Source organism: Enoplosus armatus, chromosome 8, assembly GCF_043641665.1.
Source record: "Enoplosus armatus isolate fEnoArm2 chromosome 8, fEnoArm2.hap1, whole genome shotgun sequence".
NCBI classification, from domain to species: Eukaryota; Metazoa; Chordata; class Actinopteri; order Centrarchiformes; family Enoplosidae; genus Enoplosus; species Enoplosus armatus.
Window position 1 is genome coordinate 5156797 of NC_092187.1, and position 22576 is coordinate 5179372.

Genomic DNA, 22576 nt, shown 5'->3' on the forward strand with positions numbered 1-22576 from the left:
GCAGACATCTTGGTAGCAACAGCAAGGACCAGTGGGTGAGAGACAATAAGGAGCAGGACCAAACAGAACAGAGTTTACCAGTCAGAGATCTCATAAATGCACATTTCCTGTTCCTGATGCGCCCCTCAGCTATTAACCTTGATGATATGCGGGACGGGAAGTTTTTCCTCTTGCTCTCCTCACACTGCAGGTATCTTCCAACCAGCTACTAACCCAGACCCATACAGGAGAGGTCGAAGTTAAGGACCACAGGGGTGCTGAACAGATTCTCCTCTTATATCAGTGATCCGCCCAGGTCTCCCCCGCCTGCGGGGTAATGCCTCAACCCACCTCCCCTGCGCAGCGAGTGCAGCGCCACAGTGCAACAGCCTCGCAGCAGCGACCCAATATGATACATGGGCTGTCCACCACGAACTGGACCACGGCAGAGCCATGCCACTGTTGGCACCACAGGGATGGCCACTGCTAGCAGATCAACCAGGAAGTGACGACTCCAGTAGCTTTTCTGAACTGTCCCTGACAAATCTCCCTCCTCTGCTGTGGCGCCCCCTGTGGCGCCTTGTTCTTTAGTTTCATCTTCATCATCGTCCTCATCCCGCACCTCCACTACAATGACACCAGCTATCTCTTCATGGGAAGTAGATCTCCTGGGCTGGGAGGTGTGAGGCTGTTCTACGCCTGGTGATAATCCTGGGCGACTTGGACTCAGATCTGCTGTCTCTACCTGGGTTGATCTTGCTGACAGACCTACTTCTTGCTGCCTGTCTTCTACGCTGAGGTTTTCCGGTGTTGTCCCACCCTGTCTGCTTTCTCCACAGCATCCTCCAAACTTTAGCTCACCCTGCATCCCTGCTGATGACTCTGCTAAATCGCACAGTTTTCCTGGTGCTGCCTCCTCCACTGCACCCTGAACTTCCACCTCATTTCCTCCCACTGAGCCCATCTGCATCTGCTGCCCTTCTTCTGCCAGTCTGATCACTGTTGTTTCCTCCTGATTCTCCGTTGTCGCAGCTTCCTTCTCTCTCTTCTCTTTCTCCTGCTTTTCCTCTTCCTCTTCCTCCACTCCCTCTTCCGCCCCACACAGAGGATTTTCCATGGAACAGGCCACAGTAGCAGACCGCGGTAATGGAGGGATCAGCGGTGTTTTGGAGGCCGGGATCGGCTCTGTTGCTGTACTCATGATCGTCGCTGTGGTGGCTGAAGTTGTGGTGGTGATGGAGTCCAGCTCCTCCTCCCCCTCATCAGACATCCATGTGGAGGTGGGGCTGCAGGCCTGGGAGCGGAAAGTGCGTTGCTCCGCAATGGTATCCAGATCAGAGGGGTAACCTGCTGTTCCAGGGATGGGGCAGCTTTCGGTCTGAATGCCCATCTCCCTCAGGGGGTGCAGGTAGAGGTGGTGGTGGGACAGGCAGGGATGGCTCATACAGCCCCCTCCACCCAGACTGCAACGAAAGGGCGCTAGCCGCTCGCCTGTGCACAGCTTCTCATAGGTGGAGGAGTGTGGCATAGTGTGGGGCACAGAGTGGGACAAATTGTGAGGGAAAGAATGAGGTAAGGTATGGGAGAAAGTGTGAGGCAGAGAGTTGGGCAGAGGGTTAGGCAGAGGGTTAGGCAGAGGGTTGGGCAGAGGGTTAGGCAGAGGGTTGGGCAGAGGGTTGGGCAGAGTGTGGGCAAAGGTCTGTGTGTAGGAGTTAAGTAATGATGCCGTTTCCTCAGAGAGGAAGGCGGCCTCCAGCAGCAGGTCAGCCCGGCTAGGGACGCTGCTCTCCCCACAGCACACAAAGCCGCTGTCCTGGGTGCCGTCACCTGACAGACAAGGAAAGTCCGAGCCGTTGCGGTCCGCCAGCGCCTGATCACTCAGCTTAGTGTAGGTGGAGCTCCGGGTCAGAGAACGGGCTGGGGAACCATCGCAGGAGCAAGACCCCCTCCCGTCTACTGCCAGTTTGGATATTCCTCCTGGACTTTCTCCTGATACCGAAGCTGGTGCCGAACCCCCAACACGGGTCCGATATCCTGGTAGGGCTTCCCCCTCCTTGGCTAATCCAGCCTGGGCTAGCTCCATGTTGAGCAAAAGGTTCTCAAGCTTGTGGTTCTGAGTGTTGATGTCCTGAAAGTACTTCTGGACCCCTATGTCCCCGCTGAGCCCCCCAGCATCACTGAGCCTGGCACGAACAGTGTCCACAGCCTGTTTGAGCTGCTGGATCTCCTGACGCGCCTCCTTCAGGGCCAGCTGAGCCTCGACACGGTGACATTCCTCCTCAACCCAGTCCTCCTGCATCCTGTAAAGCTGGCCTCTCAGCGCATCTATCTCTGTGTCCCTAAGAGGGTGACAATGGAGAAGATAAAAAGGAGAAAGAAAGAACAAATAAAGATAAAAGATATTAGGATTTGGGTAATAGTTAGGGAACAAGTCAGACAATATAAGAACTGACTTTCTGGCCAATATTGATAATCTCTATTTCTATTTCAGTATCTCACCTGTCTTGCAGAGTGTTGATGGTTTCCTTTAGCCTGGCCCGCAGGTGTCGGATACACACCTCTTTCTGCTGCAGGGGTGTGAGGTACTGCTCTGGTGGAGGGGGCCGGATACCATGGTTGTCTGTACATGACGTGTACTTCTGATGACGTCTAGGACACAAGCATATGAAAGGTGTTCTTCATAACTGGGCAATAAAACCAAAACATTGAGTTGAAAGACACTAAAACTCTCCGTAGAGCAGAGTCGAGTGATAATTCTCTGTGGGTTTGTGACTACAAGCAACCTATTCACATGACAGACAGTTGTTTGATCCACTATTATTATAAAAATATTGATTAGAGCAGCTTTAAAAGACTGGAAATGTATTTGGGAGAATCTTAGGAAATCAAGCAGGGTATATCATTTTGCTTGTGTTTTTCAGCGATTTAGATGATGAAGTGAAAATGAAATGGCAGTTCAGTCTGATTATCAGGCTAATAAAACAGCTAGGGAATGGGAATGGAAACAAATGTTGTTTACTGAGGTGAGGAAGTCATTCAAAGTTTCAGTTTCTGTTTGTAACTTTCACATTTGTTTTGAAATGAGTGCAATAAATGCTTGTAGGGAGTCTAATAGACAAGAGCACTGAGTTAGAGAAGCTTTTCATCTCCATTACTGAACAGGCCATGCAGTTTCTGATGTCTTACCCTTTGGTGGGGCTGCAATCACTGCCTTTACAAGAGCCTGAGTTGCTGCTGCTGCTGATGGAGGCGTTGCCATAGGGATCTCTATTACTGGGCGCAGCCGGTGTCCGCCTGGTTCAAAGTAAGAGGAGACATGTTAATCTGTTCCTGGTAACACCATGAAACCACACTCCAGACAACGAGGTGACAGTGAATTCTGAGAGCTGTTGAGCAAAACCATCAAGACCACAAATCAAAATATACATGAATGGAGCAAATGTCAATCCAGGTCCACTAACATGCCAATAGACAGAATACACAGAAATGCACAAATATACAGACAGACACAGAGGCCAAAGTGACTGCTAACAGACAACAGTTCTGCCTTAGAAACAAGGACACACAGTCCTTTGGGTACTGACAGTGATGTTGTAGTTTTTCAAAAAGGGAATGTGCTCTGCAAAGATGAAAACCAAAACCAAAAGTCTAAACAAATTAGACACTCAATGATATAACTGCAAGAAGCATTCATCAAAAGAAATAAAGTGAGGAAAGAAAAAACGAAGAGAAAAGAAGAAGGCAGTAACAGGTCAGACTAGACATGATGCTATGGAAACAGTTTTCTCTCTCTCATTATTTTCCATAATGAAACATCATGAAACATTCACAACAGTGCAAAGGATCATTCCCATGCTTCAGAGAGTCAACACTGATGGGGTGGAAAGAAGGGGGACTCAGGACAGACCGAGAACGGGGGGTTGAGGGAGAGTTTGCTGAACGGCTGTGGCGATCTGGAGACTTGGTGGAAGTGTATCCTTTAGTCGGCGACTTGGTGGATGCATAGCCTTTAGTCGGGCGCATTGAGACCATATAGCCTGTCTCCATGGGAACGTAGTCTAGCTCTATGAACCTGCAGTAGTCAAACCTGACCAGGCAGAGACAACAGGGTGTTAAATCACAGAGGACAGCAGATGACCACACCACAACAATACAATGTGCATACTACAAGTGCACAGTATGCACATGAGACAAAGCTGTGTGGTATAGAGCAAGTCTTAGGGTTCACCTAATTCATTCGGAGCCTGAGCTGCAGGCAGGCAGATGCTAAATATCAACAAGCACTCAAACACTGAAGGGGCCCACGAGAGGTGGCTCTCTAAAAGCTTTACATAAGGAAAGACAGATAGCTCTGCTTTAATAGTTTCGGCTGTTCTCTTTGGCTTCCCATATGAAACATCTATGTGAAGTAATGTGCAGTTATGAGGCCTGGCACAGAACACAAGCTAACACTCTGCATCCTCAAACACAATTCACAATCAGAGAAGCATGGGAGCAGTGGCAATACCTTTAGCATTTATACATAAGAGCCTCATCATCCAGAGCATTTCACTCCAAACAAGCTTTAGGTAGACATCAAATGCATAATCAAACATTAATTCAACCTCTGACACACGTGACACAACCCAAAAATTGTCAGAACATGACAGTACAACATCTCTCGTATCAGGACAAGTTATATTTGCTTACTAAAAATCTGGATGGACTAAAGAACCCACAGGTCCATTCAACTGTCAAAATGATGTTGGATTAAGCCAGCTGTGAAATGATCAAAACCAATCCAACCCCTTGGGCTACCCAACACCCCTGCTTGTCTTTCTCTCCACACGCCGCCAGAAAAGGTGTCTTCCTTCTTCTGTAGAGTAACCACTGCTGAAAATAGCTATGATGAAGTTGCTCTCTGCTCCCTCCTCAGCCCATAATATAGACAACCTCATCCTGCAGGGCAGATTATAATTATATTTTGGTTAATATGCTTATTCACTTTTGTGGTGAGAGCAATACCTCTCTCTCTCTCTCTGACTGTTAAATGTGAAGCTAGAGCCAGGAGGCGATTAGCTCAGCTTAGCATTAAAACTGAAAGCAAGGGGAAACAGCTAGCCTAGCTCACTGCAAAGTGAGGTTGCCAGGTAACTAGTGGAGAATCCAGGAAATAGTCTGAGCGCTGTAGACGTTATTGTAGGCAGCAGAGATTCCAGCTAAAAAGTTGTTGGGGAATATTATGGATATAGAGCTGTGTTTTTTTTCATTGTTTAACTTGATTAAAATCATGGAGGTTTCAACTAATAAAATGCTATAGTGGTTGCCAGATTGTCTTACGATATAGAACACACATTTTCTTCAGAGATTGTATTGAGAAGCTAGAGGAATGGAGGCCAGCCCGAATGTGATGCCAGGACTTTGTCTCTCGATAGTAACACGTAACTCGATCCCCCATGTGTGTTAGTGTACAGATTAAACATAAGAGAAAGAATATGTTCATTAGAGAGCTTTAGAGGTGCTGATAAGTGGATTTTTCTAGCTTTTTAGTGAGCCAGGCTAGCTGTTTCCCCCTGCTTCCAGTCTTTATGCTGAGCTAAGCTAACCACCTGCTGACTCTAGCTGCATACTTAACGTTCAAACAACATGAAAGAGGTATCGATCTTTTCATCTAACACTTGGCAAAGCAAATATGCATATTTCCCAAAATTTCGAACTACTCCCTTAAACTAATCCATGTCAGACAATGGACACATTTGCAAGAATCACCTCAGAGACAATGTAAAACTACATATATGATTTAAATAATGAACATTTTTTAAATAAACACATTTTTTCACCTTTAACCATTGCTACTATCCTGCTAAAGAAAATAAAGTTGTTGAGTATCACAGTACAGTTATATCAGAGGTTAGCCAGGAAAAGGAAGGGTGATCTGTGATGGGCAACTTCTGCTCAGACACTCCTTGCTGATAATAAATATTGTAATGTTTTACAATCAGTGATATTGAGTGGCACATACCCAATGTTGTAATGACCTGTTACTTTAAAAGGACCTGACTGTTGCCCAATCACTGGCCTCTACAGAGGGAGGAGGGGACAAGCAGGACCAATCAGAGCAGCCGGGAGGGATTTTCACACAGGACACGATAACTCCACGCCACCGCATTGAATTAAAAAACACAAAGTTGTACCCAACTTAGTTTCTTTATACTTAAACTTTTTCTGCTGTCTCACGTCCAACAGAAACAAGAGAATTATCTGACCAATAAAGGAAACAAAAGTTTCCAAATTATACAACTTCAAGTGAGAGTATGTAACTTTTGAAAGAAAAAAATACTAAATCTTACAAATTAAAAGTTGAATTCATGAGCAATAAAAAAAGGGGTTTGCTGCTGCAGCACATGGTCTGGCTAATGTTAGCTAATGCTAGCAAACCTTAGCTAGATATAGCTGTATAAATGTGACTTACATTTTACTTTAGCATTTAGCTGCTGCTCAGCAAAAGCAATTCCTGGAAGCATAATTCCAATCAAATGGGACATGTTTAATAACTCACTGGAGGTAGTTTGCAAGTTGCAATGGTTGCTATATTTGACACACTAACACAATGGTGTGTAATTCTCACTTCTTTGTGAAAACATATGCATCTATTTTTTTTTGTGCTACCCCAACTTCCCCAGGTTTCTAGCAAGAGTTGTGCTGAGAAAACGTGTTCTGTGTGATACAATAAGGGAGGAGGCCAGATATTGACGACTCAGTAGTTCTTCGAAAATCAATATATGACAAAAGCCAAGACAGAACAGAAACAGGCAAGAGGGAAGCAGCTGAAGCAGTGAGCTTGGAGAGGGACAGAATACTATTTCAGGTTTGTCAGTCTATCCCCTCCATCTGCTAGGATGGGACCTGTGTCTGGACTGTGGGTGGTGGGTGACCGTCTGGTGGAGGTAGTCGTGGGTGGGCTGTAGGAGCTGAGTGTTGCCCAGGAGTCAGGTGTTGGTTATTGTGAGTGGGTGCAGTACAGAAATATTCCTTTACGCTGTGGTTTGTGTCTGGTAGAGACAGAGACTTTGCTCAAGAAGCTGAAATGATTTTTAGATAAACCATATCTCATCTTAAAACAAACCAAAAAGCACATTCTCATTTCAGGCAATGTCGGTGTCTCACCAACTGTCTGCTGTTGAAGTGGTTAGTGTTTGTAAAAAACATGGTGCGGCTGTAGTGAACCAGCTTCCACAGCACAACGTTAGCACTATTTCTACCATGCATGTAGCACTAAACATAACTTCAAGCTATGAAAAATTACATGGAAGAAGGACCAAATGGTGTTACAAAATCCTCAATTTCCATTGTACAAATTTACCTAGTGACTAATATACTTATGTCAGTGGTGTGCAAGTGCACACCTGGACATCAGAGTTTCCCGTGTTTTCACCTGCCAGGACATCAATAGACTCAGAGGTGATGTGACACAACAACACACACAAGTCTGTGCGGTTTGCTGTTGTTGACGCCAACTTCTAATCTGAATCTGAGCACTGAGAGCTCCAGCTGGAATCTCAGTGCTGTTTTCATGTAATTTATGGTGGGATTGTGACTTCACTGCAAACTCTGAAGGATATTTGTTACATTTCAAACTCAATATATCAGGTAGACAGGTAAGACCTGCAGCAATTGACCGTTCATTAAACCCCGCCCTTGAACATTGATTGGCCAATCATAGCTTAGCAGCCGTACCTCGGCACGGCAGGCCTGTCAGGCCTTGGATTTCTCCGCAACCTGAATCGGTGTGTACATGGGGCTGTAGTGACTAAGTACTCTGCATTTAAGAGTTCGGAGGGCCATGCCTTTTTTGATTTTGCCTTTCCAAAACCAAAAACGTGTAGGGAATGGATTAAACAGTGTGTTGGCTTGCGTAAGCTGGAATCGTTTGCCTTTCCAGCTATCACTATCTACAGCAGTAACCGAGCGTTACTTCAAAGGCCAAGGAGCATATCATTAGTTAACTAGGCCACAATAGTGTGTGAGGTTACAGAGTTCAGGCTAACATTAGCAGCTCTGTCCTTCTCTTTGTAGTATTTGGTGAAGTTGGGAAAGACACTCCAGCAAGCCCAGTCAATGCTACCCGAGATAGCGTCTTACATTTTTCCTTAGTATATTAGGATTGACCAGCTCTCTCCAGTAACTAAGGGGGGCGGAGCTTAGCAAACAGACAATTAGAGAATGGAGGGAAAACCGTGTCTAATTAAGACAGGTAGCATAAATGTTGCCTGCTGTTGGTCTTGTTTCAGTGGCTACAATGCATGCCAGAGCAACAGCTACAGCTACGGAGCATGCTCTCTGAGACTGTAACTGAAGTGAGTCTCACGCAGGGGGCGCAGGCACAGGAATGGCCACCGGCGCCGTGGCCCCTGGCGCAGCCGTCCCCGTCCCCGACCCAGACGCCGGCTTTGGCACCGGGACGGGCGAGGAGGCCAGTATTTGCTGCAAGCGGCGTTTGGGCTGTAGCGCCTTCAGGGGGTTGAATCTGAGGAAAAGAGACGAGAGAGAGGAGGACACCACAGCTACAGATTGAACCGTCTGTAGCTACATATTACCATACCAATAAAACCACTGCAACCACTAACCAGACGTCTTGGCTTTGGTTTAGTTGAGGGCATTTATGTGTCTGTGGCCCACACATAAATGCATGGCTTGCAACATCTGGATGAGACTACACTTTAAATAACTCGACACTCAGTTGTTGTAAGTGGTGATTCTTCAGCTCTCCAGCCGATATCAAAGCCAAATAGGTTTTCCACGGTATTGAGGTAGCGACTGTGTAAAACTGAACCACAGAAGTAAATCAGTGCCATACATTTATATTGTATACATTAGGTATAACACATACATTCTGTTCGCAACAGTATTGCAGCATTTGCACTGCAAAGTGAGAACATTAAAGTCGGAGCATAAATGGCTTAATAGATGTAGACAAAGTCATCAGTGGTTCCTGTAGACAACGTCTTATCCTGTAACCTGTATCCAGTTAACAGGCGATGGAAGTCAGGTAGCTGCAGGAGAAAACACATCAATATACTCAATAAACTGTGTTCGGGTCGCAGGTTCAGGTGTCTAGTTTATTTTAAGCCCCTCTTGTTGTCAATAATACCACGGCTCCTCCATCACGATCATTAGAGCCAACTGAAAAACGTACAAAACAAGTACAGGGGTAAAATGCTGACACAACCATGACTGCAGCAGAGGGGGAGAGAGAAAGAGAGAGAGCTGGGTAACGCTGCATTTCCACCAAGTGGCGTGACGTTTCTGTTGGCCAATCAAAGGACTGCAGTGTTTCCCGGGTCAGTGTGCTAGGTGCCTCAACAGAGGGGTAACGAAACAATGGGACGGAATAACATCCACAACTTTTGCTAATAAAAAAAATAAAAAAATACCGTTCTGATGTGTAACGAACTGAACTGGACTACTTGGTGGAAATGTCTCTTAAGTGGCACCCTTTATAGATGGTTTTTAGGTTGTAAATAAATTTACATGTTTAAAAGATAATTTACTAATATATGAGTTTTAAGTCATTCAGTTTTGGGTGGCCAGGTTGTCAAAAATCTCTTCGGTTATTGAGTCATTAATAGTAAAGTTATTAATAAAGTTACTAATAAAGGGCATGGAGTTAGTTAATAAGTCATTAATATCAAGGATCGCAGTTTTCTCACTTTCTATAAAGCCCACAGCAAAACACAGTGAGTTGTATGTAATGATTAATGTTAATAAGTTGTTAATAACTTTTTATTGTCCACTGGAGCAGTCTACCTGAGGAACTAAAAAGGCAAAAAGGCTGCTTGAGGTGGAGAGAGATTTTTCACAACCTGGCAACCCAAAATTTGTACTTATAAATAGTTAATAACTGATTCATAAAGCTGATTTGTTACCATTAATAAAACCATTGGTTACAACTCATAAACCCTTTATAACAGGCCCCTAATTGGAGGAGGAAAGCTGTGCTCAGAAAGTGTTTTGTTTGGAAATATATCATACTACACACACACACACACACACACACACACACATACACAGAGCACACATACACAGAGCACACACACAGTATGCATTTACACACAAAATTATACCAGTGCTGAAAAGGTAATTTCATAGGGTTTAATTTGTTAATCTGACAAGGAGCAACATAACCGAGCTGCAGACAAACGATAGACACTCAACGGCGGCGGATGAAAGGAAGAGAAAATGTAGAAAACGTGAATAAGTAGGATGTATTAATACACTTGCGGCATCGGTGAAGCTCCACCTGGGCCCGTATTTACCAAGAATCACTCCGAGGAGTCGCGCTAGTCAAGTTAATCTAAGACCATAAACACTCCTACCTGAGTGTGAGACTTGAGAGTGTTTTGCATTTGCATTGTAGCTCGTAAGTAAAGCATGAGGAAACTGAATGATTATCGGAGATGCTGTAAAAGCTATCGAAGTTTGATTCAGTCCCAAATCATTTATTTTCGGAGAGCATGTGTTCTCTTTTGCATCCTGTACAAGGTCAGTCACAAAAAATGATTCTGCCTCCATGTTCTGGTGAGAGAGAAGTAATTTCCAAAGTTAAGAAAGTTGATCAAATGGTTTTACTCCTCGTCCCAAGAGGAGGACGAACGTTGCATTGCATCACTATAAGAATTTTTGGCCAGTTAGGACTGATGTCCTACCCCGAGACACTTGATAACTACAGGCCCTGGTCCCCCCACACTGCAGTACATAATGGAGGTTAAAACGTTTCTTCCATAGACCTTCTTGTCCTCTACACTCTTTTCAGCTGTGGCTATCTTACATTGCAATGAATACCTCAAATATCACAAGTGAACAAAACAGGTCACAGGTCCTCATTGGCTACCTACCGGCGAGAGCCCAACCCAGACCTCCGATTGGCTGGAGCAGGGGCAGACATGGGACCGGACAGCTTCTTGCGCAACCTTGAGCTTCTTCTGTCCTCACTTTGTCTCTCTGAGCCTGGAGGGAAACACAGACATGACCAGTGAGGGACCGCATGCACTTAGAGCCAGACACCCAGAAAGGAGAGGGAGTGGTCAACAAAAGCAATGACAGCCTGTGGTCTCACACACACACACACACACACACACACACACACACACACACACACACACACACACACACACACACACACACACACACACACACACACACACGAGGGATGAGTTTTGCTGACTGCCTCTCCGTCTGGCTCTGGATGCCTCAGCATGCAGCATGGTGCTGCTGACTCAAGCTGACACTGAGCTGGCACAGACAGGACATCAGGGTTCATCAGCCAATCACCTCCTAGCCATGTTGGAGAACTAACCAATCAGCACTCATCTGTCTCATCTCAGGCCAAATACTGGTGAGAGTGGCAGAAGTGAGCAAAGGGAAGTGATATTCGCATCTGTATGTGAGGCAAATGTCTGTGTGTTTCTGTTGACAGATGTGTGTTTGCTCGTGTGTGTGAGAGCTCCCATGTGCCTCTTTGAGTACTCACATGGCTGAGGGATGAGGACAGAGCGTCTAATAAATATTTAATCATTACTCCTGTCTGTGACCTAACAAAGCTCACCCTGGCGTTGTGCTGCTGGAAAGGCCAAATGCAAATTGTGAGATAGAGAGGCACGTTAAGAGCGAGATAGAAGGAAAACGCACATGGAGTTGAAAAGAAGAGGATTATTCGCATCAATAATACATCACACACACACACACACAACTTAGTGGGCTCCTGAGTGCCAGGTTTGTGCATGTGTGCAAATGCAAGGCACCCGCTGTCAGTCACCTTCCTGCTGTAACACCTCTACATGCTGTGTTGTCTCTCTGCCAGCCATGACTGACTCAAAAAACTACCGTCAGTGAATGAGGACATTGGTGGATTAATGGAAATAAAGCCTCACATTCTTATCTCTCTGATGTGTCTCTTCAATAACAGGTTATTCATTCAAATCCTGTTGATACTATAAAGCTACCTCCTGTATAACTTTATCCACATCTCAGCTCTGAGTCTAGAGAATGATGCCAGATGGGAAGTGTGTGTGTCTGTGTTTGCTTGTGTGTGTGTGTGTCTACATGTACAGTATATGCCACATCTCATTCACAGTGCTCGTTTAGCCGATGAAAAAAGTATGAAAAAAAGATTCTGAGGTTTTCAGGAGTTCATTAAGAGGTCTGCGCTCCCCCCCAGACCCTCCATATTTTGCACGCTGTTTTGAAGCCTGACATACTGAGGACTAAAAACTGATTCTTTTCATTATCTGTCTCTAGGGAGTCCTCTAACTTTATAGCTGTTCAATTCTAAATTTCTGGAGTGCACAGGACACATTGAACGCCTGTTTGCTGCGGATGATGTAGTATACAGGATAAGGATCCACACACACACACTTGTGGTTTCATTTCTCTTGATTGCCTCCTATATTTAGATCTATCTTCAAAATGATTAAAGGTCTAGGCACGATACTGTATACGATTGTTACCTACTGCCTCACTACTGTACACTGTTATTGAAGTCCACATCAGACTCAGACTCAATATGTTACTACACAGACAGGCAGGGGTCAGTTATTAAACTAAACCACAGGCCACTTTATATCGTTTTGTTCACATTTCAGTGGAAACACAGGTCTATAATTGTTCAATGTTTTGTCGGTTTATTTCTTTTAAAAATAAGTTTAATGTATAAAACTGTTTGTTGAATCATTTACATAGTAAGGCTGGGCTAACAGAGTTCCAGCAGCTTATGTTGACACTCCTTGACTTACGACTTCTGTTTACAAATGTCTGATCTGACGGCCAAATATACAGACAGACGATCAACATCCTTCACAGTCGGAAACGTTTCTACAGTTTGACAGTGTATAATGTTTTGGGGCTGAAGAGGCCAACATGTTAATGCATACTTGTGTTAAAGGCTTCAACAGACCACAAATGGAACACCGACCAGTCAATACAAAAACTCTTGCTGTGTTTTAATAAAACCTTGACCATTTCTAAAGCCAAAAGAATCAATCAACTACCAATCTGCTTAATCAGTCTATTATAAGTAACCAACTAACTGAATAGTCCTGATCAAAGACTGAGTGAACCAAAGAGATGAAGAGGAAAACACAGGGAGCAGGGGAGATGAATAGGGACAAACCTGCAGCCATTATTTAAATTTGATTGGCTGCTGGGACTGTTTAGATCAGAGCTACAGGGAATATGATGGTTTGGTGATGATTAAGAAAGAAATTAATACCTTTCACATGGGCACATGTATGGAAATACATGCGCAAACAGACACAGACAGAATAAAATGTCTTTTTCTTACTAGATCAAATGTATAAATTATGACTTGAGCATGACTTGGAGAAACAGTTGTGTAACAAAGTTGTCATAAAATTCTATTTTTTTTTTCCTGAACTGCAATTTTACTCTACACATTGGCTCAGGAAGGCAACACGTTCTCCAGCTCTGGCCACTGTCACAACAGACCAAACCACATCACAGCACATCATACAGGATTTATTAAGTCAGGCCTGTTACGTAACACCATCCCCAGCCACACACAGCCTGAGTGAGGTCGACACGCAAGCAGCTTGTGTGCTGACAAGACGGAAAGACGGAGCAGGTAGAGTAAAGAGGTAGAGGGTGAGAGAGGGTCTGAGGGAGAGAGTAGGGAAGAGCGGAGAGAGGAGAGCCAATGAGATGAAAGCATGAGGTGGAAACGTGTCAGGGACCTCGTGAAGGTGAGAAAGTGGAGACAGGCAGGAGAAGGAGTAGACGAGGAAGGGATGTTAGATAGATAGAGGATGGACAGCACCATTTTGTGAAGTGTGATAATCTGGACACACACAGAGCTGTGGAAAAACATGATCACACACACACACACACAGTCATTGTTCACCCCCCTCTGTGTCTGCAGTAGAGGAGACACTGCGGTTTCTCTTATAAAAGACAGTGTGTCCTTGCTACTGTGTCTACCATCTCATGACCTTGACTAATCTCTGCAGATCTAAAACTAATGTTCTGCAGAGTTGGAGCACGCATGCATGTTTTTGCATGAAACTCCGTATAGTATATAAAACAGTGCGCCTCTGTAGCTAAACTCTTTCCTTGCATTATGTTTTGGTACAAAGGAGTGATAAAGCTCCCCTCCTCATCCGCACACACTGCAGTGGTAATGCAACTCACAACTTGCACCGCATAGGTGGGACAAGGTGTGGAAGGGAGAGTGTGTGTCTGTGTGTGTGTGTGTGTGTGTGTGTGTGTGTGTGTGTGGGGGGGGGGGGGGGGGGGGGGGGGGGGGGCTAAGCTCAAGGGTCTCCTTGAATACCCGGTGCATTCCCATCTGACAAACAGGCAAATGCTGGCAAACAGAGGCTTACAGACTGTTAGACAGCCCCAGGGTCTGCATCACTGAGTCACTACTGTTAATCCAGGAGACCCATTCAACATTGAGTGTGTATACGGATGTGTTTGTGTGCTGAGTGTTGCTCATCCAAAACCCCCCTGGTCCTTTTCAACACTTTTCCTGCCTGGTGTTTGGACACTGATCAGTGAGAGGCACTGAATCATGGATAAATGCACCCCCCCCCCCCCTACTGTGTGTATTATCTGTCCATCTGCGTTTGTGTTCATGTTATATCATGCAGAGGTCAACATTGTGCTGAGTCAGGGTGCTGTGGTGAGTTGTACATCAACGACCTGAACATCTGCTGTCACCATTCATTTGTTTGCATAACAGAAATGTCAGAAGACATTTCAGAAATGTCACTCCAAAATGGTGCTATTCCATTTCAATAAAGCTAATCAGCAGGGCTGTGAGGTCACATGGTGCCTAACCTTTAAAGGAATAGTTGGACATTTTATAAAATACGCTTCGTTGCTTTCACTCTCATGTCTGTAAGCTAAACGTGAAGCTAGATCCCGCGAGTGGTTAGCTTAGCTTAGCATAAAGACAGGGTGGAAACAGCTAGTGTGGCTCTGTGCAAAGTTGAAAAATAAACTTAAACTGTAAAAACTCGAACTAATATTCTTTGCCATAAAGAAGGATTAGAAGGTGCTTGGACTACAGTCTTTTCCTTCAACAACAGCGAGTACGTCCTGATAACTATTACTTTAAGACCTAATACAAATGTTTAAATACAGTTTAATCTAAAACAATTAAGCAAACTCTAATTCTGCATTTATAATTACATTCTTATAATCTAGATCTAGATGATGTGGGTGAAAAGTTAATTACCTTCTCGGGATCAAAGTTTTTGGACTCTATTCTGGACGACCTCTTCATTAGCTCATATAACAAATGTAAAAGAAGTGACATCCAACTTGTTTTCCCTAAGAAAGGTTAGCTAAGCAAGCTGGTACTGTAAGCAAGCTAGTAGCATCTCTACTCCTGTACACAACGTCCCAAACTCCACAAGTTGAGCAGCTTTCATCTGATTTAAATAATAAATCTGAGGGCTGAAAGCAGCGCTGGATCTCTCCAAGGCAAAGTCTCTCTATCTGACTACATGACGATGACTCATTCTCTCATCTGGATAGACTGCACAGTCAACAGTTTCTATTAGGATGCTGCCTGGGAAGCACAAGACAAGACAAGTATGATTTGTGGTGCTTCAGCTGCTATAAATACAATTGTGCGAGAACAAGATGAGGCTGACATTTTCTTTCATAAAAGATCTCGTTTAGTTTGGTAAACTAATAACTGGTGTGTGAACAGTTTATGTGAAATGAGATCATTTAAAACAAAATAAAAAGCTTTGGCGCTTACTGTGATAATACTAAAAACAATTGTAGGTGTTTGTTTGTCAGCTGTAGCCAGGTTTGCTCTCTGCAGTCTGTGGCAATTCTAAAAAGGAAGAAAACAGGACACTTGGGACTCCTCTGTTTCATATTAAACAGTCAGTAAGTTACAGATGAAAGCTGCACCTACTGTATTTGATTATGAGATAATAATCAGTGAAAAGTGACATTATTAACCACCGGGAATATCGGAACAATCATGGGGTGAGTGGAAAAAAAAGTTTTGCCCCTGTAAATCCACTCTGGCCTTGATTTTTTTTTATCAGCAGCACTTCTTATGTTGACCATTCTTGTCAACTTTTTCAACCTATTGAAAAACTTGGGGAGGCGGCTGGTCACTGCTATTTATCAGAGGTGAGTATCCTGACAAACCAACCGCTTAGTTCTTATCCTTGAGGCTTTGTAAAAACAAAACATACAGTTTGAAAACGCTTCCAAAAACGCATGCATTTCAACTTTGTGTCGCTTGTTTGCGTATGTCTTTGACTGCCCTGTCTCCTTCGCCTCATTGTGTTCCGCCAAGCAGAAATGAGCTCATTACTGCCCCCCTGAGGCCGGAGGGCACACTGCAACTGGTTAGTAGGTGAGATTTATGCTTTATCAGAATGATTTTCAAACAGTATGTTTTGGTTTTATAAGTGAGGAAGCTTCATGGATGAAGACTACACTAACTAGTTGGTTTGGCAATTGTACCTCTGGTTCACCTCTGATAAAGAGCAGTGCACAGCTGCTCCCTGTAGCTTTTCACTGCTGCCTCCCTCGCAGTGGATAAGACCAAACAGGGCAAGCAGAGGCCAGGCAGGCTGTGTCTTTATAACACTGTCCCCTGCCATGATGACAAAAACAGAGCTGCCAGGTAGAGCCGACTGGTAGTATTTGAGCTCCATTAGCCCACTTGGCCACAACATTTCAGTGATTTTCTCTGTGGACGTTACTGTGCCAATGTGTTTGACAAGTGAAGGCTTCAAACTTTCTTCAAAGACAATGAAACGCAATCACTGCCAACCAGAAGAAGAGAGACACAGATAGCACTGCTGCGAATGTTAGCTGGTTAGCAGAGTTAATATGGGGTTTGCTTGACCCTTTCCATCCACACGGAAGTAACATTGTTCACCTGTTGTATATGCAGTGCATGCATGTTGTGTTTGCACATTTGTCAAGCAAGCAAAAACACTGGCACTGTCAGTAAGCACGATAAAGAACTCATGCTAAAGCACATAAGCATACTCACTCCCCACGCTGGGCCACTCTGGTCTGTTTTTAAGCAGTTCGTGTGCAATGCATGCTGGTATATGTAGACACTGCGGCGAAGACTTGGAGGTCAATTACTTTGCTAATTTTAAAGACCACCAAAGTGGCTACACGTCTAATGGAAAACATAAACCTCAGGAACAGACTGGAAAGCGACACAATTAGAGGCTACACTTTCGTTCAAGCCTCTATCGCTCTGTAGACATGCATGTAGTCCAAAAATGAAAGCGCATTAGTGTGAAGCAGGGCATCGCTGGAGCAGATTCAAGCACATACTCACACGTTCATGAGACCTCTCCTTGCCTGAACACAGGCTGAAAATAACGTTCAGTGAAGTTCACAAACAGTGACTTTCGTTTTCACAGTGTACACAGATCAGGCCAATCCTGCAGAGTCACCCCAATGCTGCAGCGGATGCAGACTAGCTTAGCTAAGATCAGCAGAGCACAGCAATAAATCTACAGCACAGCTCTTACTGGACCATCAATCAACACAACACTCAACACAGAGGGTGAAAGGGAAAAAGGAGAGGCGAATCTGATAAAGCCATTCTTTACTAAAAACGTAAAACATCAATTAACCAGGGGTTTGGTCTAGATTTTCCTGTTTAGTTGTTTGACATTAAGCCCAGCAAAGGCTTTCTTTCCCAGTTTTCTTACACCATGATCTCACTGGATTTGGACAAGATTTAGCCCTCATTTGGCTGCAGGCTTCTGGGTAAAAAGCACATGGAGTATAACTTCTGAAGGACTATCTGCGTTTAATCAGGTCAAACGCTCAAAATATCTTTCACCATGGGTTTGTCATTAGTGAGCCAGGCAGCAGCGATTAAAAGCATGCCAGAGTGCTGCCGCCTAAGTGATCAGGCTAATAGTCTGTGGGAACTCTTTTTCTCAGAGGCAAGACAAGCAAAGAGCATTGATAAAATCCGGAGATCAATATTCACAATCACATTAATACCATGTGGGAGGAGACTGCAGACTACACACATCATTCCCTTTTACTCTCTGTCTACATGAGGGTCCATTCAGGAAGAAGATGCACTGTTAGACTAAGACAGCAGTAAATCTTTTTTTTTTTCTTTTTCTTTATGTTAAAAAAGTACCATATCCTTCTTGATGATATGGCGAACATGTTAGGAAACACATCCAGCAGCTGCTCTCAGATAGCTCTGTTTTGGTATCCACCAACTCCTGAGAAAAAAACATGTCTCTTTAGCTGCTATGTTTACCTGCTAGTTGCTAACTTTCACTGTCTGTTATTTGGTGCTGGTTAGGTATTATACTGTGGGTTTATCAGAGGAAACAGTTGGAAATGGGATTGATGAAAATGGTAAGACTGAAGCAAAACAGTAGAGAGAAAAGATGCTAAAAAGCTCTGTAGAGCTGAGGGAACAACAGAGTCGGGTGATAATGGGGTTGTAAATATGAGTGACCCCTTTCATGTTGTTAATATAAAAATATTGAATACTGCAGCTTTAAAGGTCACAAATAAAACAGAGAGAGACTGCTTAAAGTGGCTATAACCAATATTTTTACATAAACAAAGCATCACATGACTACTTGTATGTGAAAGGAGTTGCAGTTGTAGTTCAGTGACAACCCCACAGAGAATCACCACCTGACTCTGCAGTACCCCTCAGCTCTACGGACCTTAATACCAACTGTCAGCTCATTGATTTGGTTTTGTGGCCCACAATTTTAATGTTTTGATTCAATCTCAGGGCTCTCAAAGAGCATTTTCAGTGAAAAAGTAGGCTACACTGTACACTACCTGCTGAGCATCAAACAGACACACACATTATTATACAGTTAGGTGGTGGAGACCAAAAACTTGTCAGTGCGTTCCAAAAGGAAAGGTATGCAGTGAAGAGAAAACAAACTATTGCTACTTGACTTTTTTACCTGTAAAATACTGTGTAGTTTGACCTGCTCAGGCCTCAACAAACTCCTCATAGACATATACAACCTGTGACAAGGAGTCAAGAGTAGACGCTGCTTCTCTTTAAAGAGTAACAAGGCAAAAGGTTTGGGACCTGCTGTCCTATACTGTGAAGGATAATTAAACTAATAAATATATACTGTTCTCTCCCCTGCAGCGAGAGCAGCCATGGAGTTAAATGGTGTGATTAGCACTACAGCTACAGTCCAGGCGAGATGGAGAGCTGCATGCTCTGCACGAACGACAAATGAAAAACAACAATCAAGAGATTTTGCACAAATAAAGAAGCGAAATGAACTGTTGCATAAAGTCCCGTGAGACCACTGCTGCTGCAGTGTTGAGGATCAATAATTATGTTTGTGGTTATAATTACCACAAAAGAAAAAGGCGGAATGAGAGATTTTCCCACCACAGGTGCATCTGAGTAAACACCATGCTGTGAAAATGACTGCCAAGTCACCATGGCGACGGTCAGTCCGCCACTTGTGTGGAACGTGAGCAGAAGGGAGAGCTGCCATTGGCTGAGAATGCTGAGGGACAGGATGGAGGAGCCTGCTGCTGACAAGATGGCCATGCTTCAAAGGGCAAAAGCGACCTGTACCAAAGGACAGTAAACAACACATAGCATAGTTTCTGCTCTACTCACGCTTGTATTTCAGACACTGTACTGACAGTACGTGGGCTCATAGATAAACAAAGGTTCACATGCATGGAAGGATTACTGCACAGGCCTACGGGAGCACAGGCACATACGCCAAAGAGGTCAAAACACCGACAAAGACACACGAAATGACTACAAAGAGACTCATAAGGACCAGAAAAAGACCATAAAGAGACAAAACTACTACAAAGAGATGGAAAAGAACTACAAAGGGATTCAAAACAACTACAAAAATGCAAAGCGAAACACAAAGCGTCTCTTTCAGTCTGGGTGTCTTGCTCCTATGTTGGAATGGGATGAGGACCATTGTTTCATAATATGTCCATGTTCACATGTATTTAAGAGTGCCTGTGTGTGTGTGTGTGTGGTGCACTTCTGCGTAATTCTGACAATATGCTTTTTTTTGGGGCACAGGAGAAGTACATTATAAGACCCTCAGTCAGTATCAGTTGTAAAAAGAAATAGTGTGTTTTTGTGCCAAGGTTATTCAGGAAGATCTGACAGAATGTCCAACCAAACTCAGCCCCGCACTGGATCCATTCACGTCTGTGTCATTACATTAAGAAACAGGCTTCCTTCCAGGCTTTTATCTTAAAGATGTGGAGGAAAAATTGTAGAAAATTCAATGAACATGGAGCTAACCTGACACAGCCCCAGCGTAGATATCATTAGAGCAATGCAGTCACAACATTTGAAAGCTGGACCAAACAGAGCTGTGCCTCTGTTATCTGGCAGGTGGACTCGTGCGATCCTGACAAACAGAAATGCTGCAAGGTCAAACAGCAGCGCCAGGCAACATGTCACGACTTAGCAGCCTGCAAACATGGATGTCACTTACTTTGGGTCTAAGAGACGCAGTGAGCTGCTCCTCCACGCAGAGCCGAGGAAGCAGCCGGGGACGCTTCTATTCACCAAGAAAAGTGCGATACACATCTAGGCTGTTATGACGCTGACACCGGTGGACAACATGCATCTGACGCCCAAAGGCCCCGGGGGAGCTGCACGCTCAAACATTGGGCGCACAGGATGACAAGACGCGCAAACATCTGCCGGAGCGCACTGCGCAGCACCCCTCCATCAGCTGCACCAAAATAAACAGACACAGCAGGAAATAGCCGGAGCCTTGCGGAACACGCACGGCTTCAAATAAACACCAAGCTCCGCGCATTCCCTGCACGGCTACTCCAGTCATGTGTCCTTGATGCACGCCACACTCTCCCCACTCCACAGGCGCATCTTCGCCAAAATGACAGCTCCTGCCGCGGCCGACGGCACTGCTGATTTCAATGACAAGCCCAGGCCTCGCTTACCTGTGCCCCCCCCCCTTTCCCGCAGCGCTGTTAGTCCTTCCGCGGTTCCATCGCCCCGGTTTTCATTGTTTCCCTGCGGTACTTCGCCAAGAGCTCCGCTGGATGGAGCGGTGATCCTGGCTCACACACCCGGGGAGGAGGGGAGGAGAGGAGGAAGGGGAGGAGGGGGGGGGGGGGGGAGGCTGGGCCAGGGGGATGCAGGAGGTGCGCTGGATGGCTGCCGCGTGAGGATAGGCACAAGGGTATATGGATGGAAGCATCTGCGTCACGTTACGTCGGGTTTTTTAAAGGGAAACACCAGCCAATTTGTTGAAGAAGGCTCCTTTGGCTTATACAGGATTACTGTGTAGCTCAGAGCTGCAGGGCTGTGTCTCTGTAAGGTTCCTCCTCCCAGAGGAAACTGGTGACTGCTGTCATTGTTGGGATGAAGTGGTGGGTCAGGACAGTAACAGCAACACTTTATGAAGATGCTTAACTTTGAAGTAAATAAATAAACACAGTCAAACAATAAAACTACCAGGACAAAATGATATAAATAGCAAAAATACAAATCTAAGAGCTGACAAGGTTGGATAGTTACGTCACAGGTTCAGCCAGAATATTTCTGAGCAATACTTTTGTTTTGCATTCCCTCACATTAAATTTTACATTACTTCGTATTAAGTTTTGCGTCCCCTCACAATACGTTTGGTCCTGTCCAGCTAGAATACACAAGTTTAGGGACATGCTCTGCAGATACTACAGAATTAACCTCCTAAGACCTGGCATCCACATGCGTGGACATCACATTTTGGGTTATACCATAATACTTAATTCTGCTTATATGGAAATTCAAAATTGTCCCACGTATGCGGAACCACATCATGTCAACAGATGATGCTTAATTTTTATACTTATCAGGTCCCAATAAGCCCAAATAACAAAGAGAAATTAAGATAGATCTTGGGTCTTAGGAGGTTAAGAGATGATGTCCTGCATTTTCTGCTCATCACTCCTTTCAAAAAGCTGAGCCTCTGGCTGTGACCACAGCTGAAGCTGCTCTGCCTGGCTGTGGTGGTGAAGCTGTGGCTGTGGATCTGGTTATTGCTCGGACTATTTTTTGGTGGTTTGCATTTGTGGTTAAATCTATGATGATCTGGATATGGCTATGGTTGTTGTACTGTCACTAGTTTTTACTGCCATTAACATTAGCCAAGAAAGCTTCTTTAAGCCAAACAGAATTTGAACTCTTACTAACCCTATATTGCTAACACATCTGTCATATTTGATAGTGTTACACCCATTATAAACTGATGTGTCACAGCCATAATCACAACAACCAAAGCACAGCCATGGCTCCAGCCACAATCACAGCAACAGCCAAAGTTTTGTCATCCTATGGCTGTAGACACAATCACAGCTACTGTACAGTCAAGATCACAGCAAGTATCATCCAAATGATGTAAGCCGTTTGAAGACAGGGCATCCTTTACACACATAAAAACACACTATACTCAGTGTGATTTGTTCTAAATTTGGAGCGCATTTTGAGCTGTGATATCTTGTTGAAGATTTTGTTGTTCTTAACTCAGGGTAAGTGAGCATCTGCAGCGCTCCAAAAGAACACATTTTTACTGGATTCATGGTAAAGGTAGTTTTT

The 22576-nt window shown here is 44.4% G+C and overlaps 1 protein-coding gene across 1 annotated transcript; it reads right to left on the minus strand.

Moving 5' to 3' along the window:
* Positions 1–274: 274 nt before the first annotated feature.
* Positions 275–19540, minus strand: snphb (syntaphilin b). The gene is made up of 8 exons (XM_070909760.1): positions 19450–19540; positions 10854–10965; positions 8327–8485; positions 3941–4066; positions 3166–3273; positions 2479–2628; positions 1679–2318; positions 275–1507 (listed from the first exon to the last, which is right to left on the minus strand). Exons 1-8 carry the CDS (start codon positions 19538–19540, stop codon positions 275–277), a joined length of 2619 nt encoding a protein of 872 aa, XP_070765861.1.
* Between the last annotated feature and the right edge of the window lie 3036 nt (positions 19541–22576).

Bases quoted from the DNA above. Each gene is read 5' to 3' on its own strand.
- snphb (XM_070909760.1), bottom strand. From the start codon at position 19,540: ATGGCCATCTTGTCAGCAGCAGGCTCCTCCATCCTGTCCCTCAGCATT. The intron at 4,067-8,326 runs GTGAGACTCACT...CTGCCTGGTCAG, and splicing joins CCTGTGCCTGCGCCCCCTGC to GTTTGACTACTGCAGGTTCA. The intron at 1,508-1,678 runs ACCTTTGCCCAC...GTGCCCCACACT, and splicing joins TACTTAACTCCTACACACAG to ATGCCACACTCCTCCACCTA.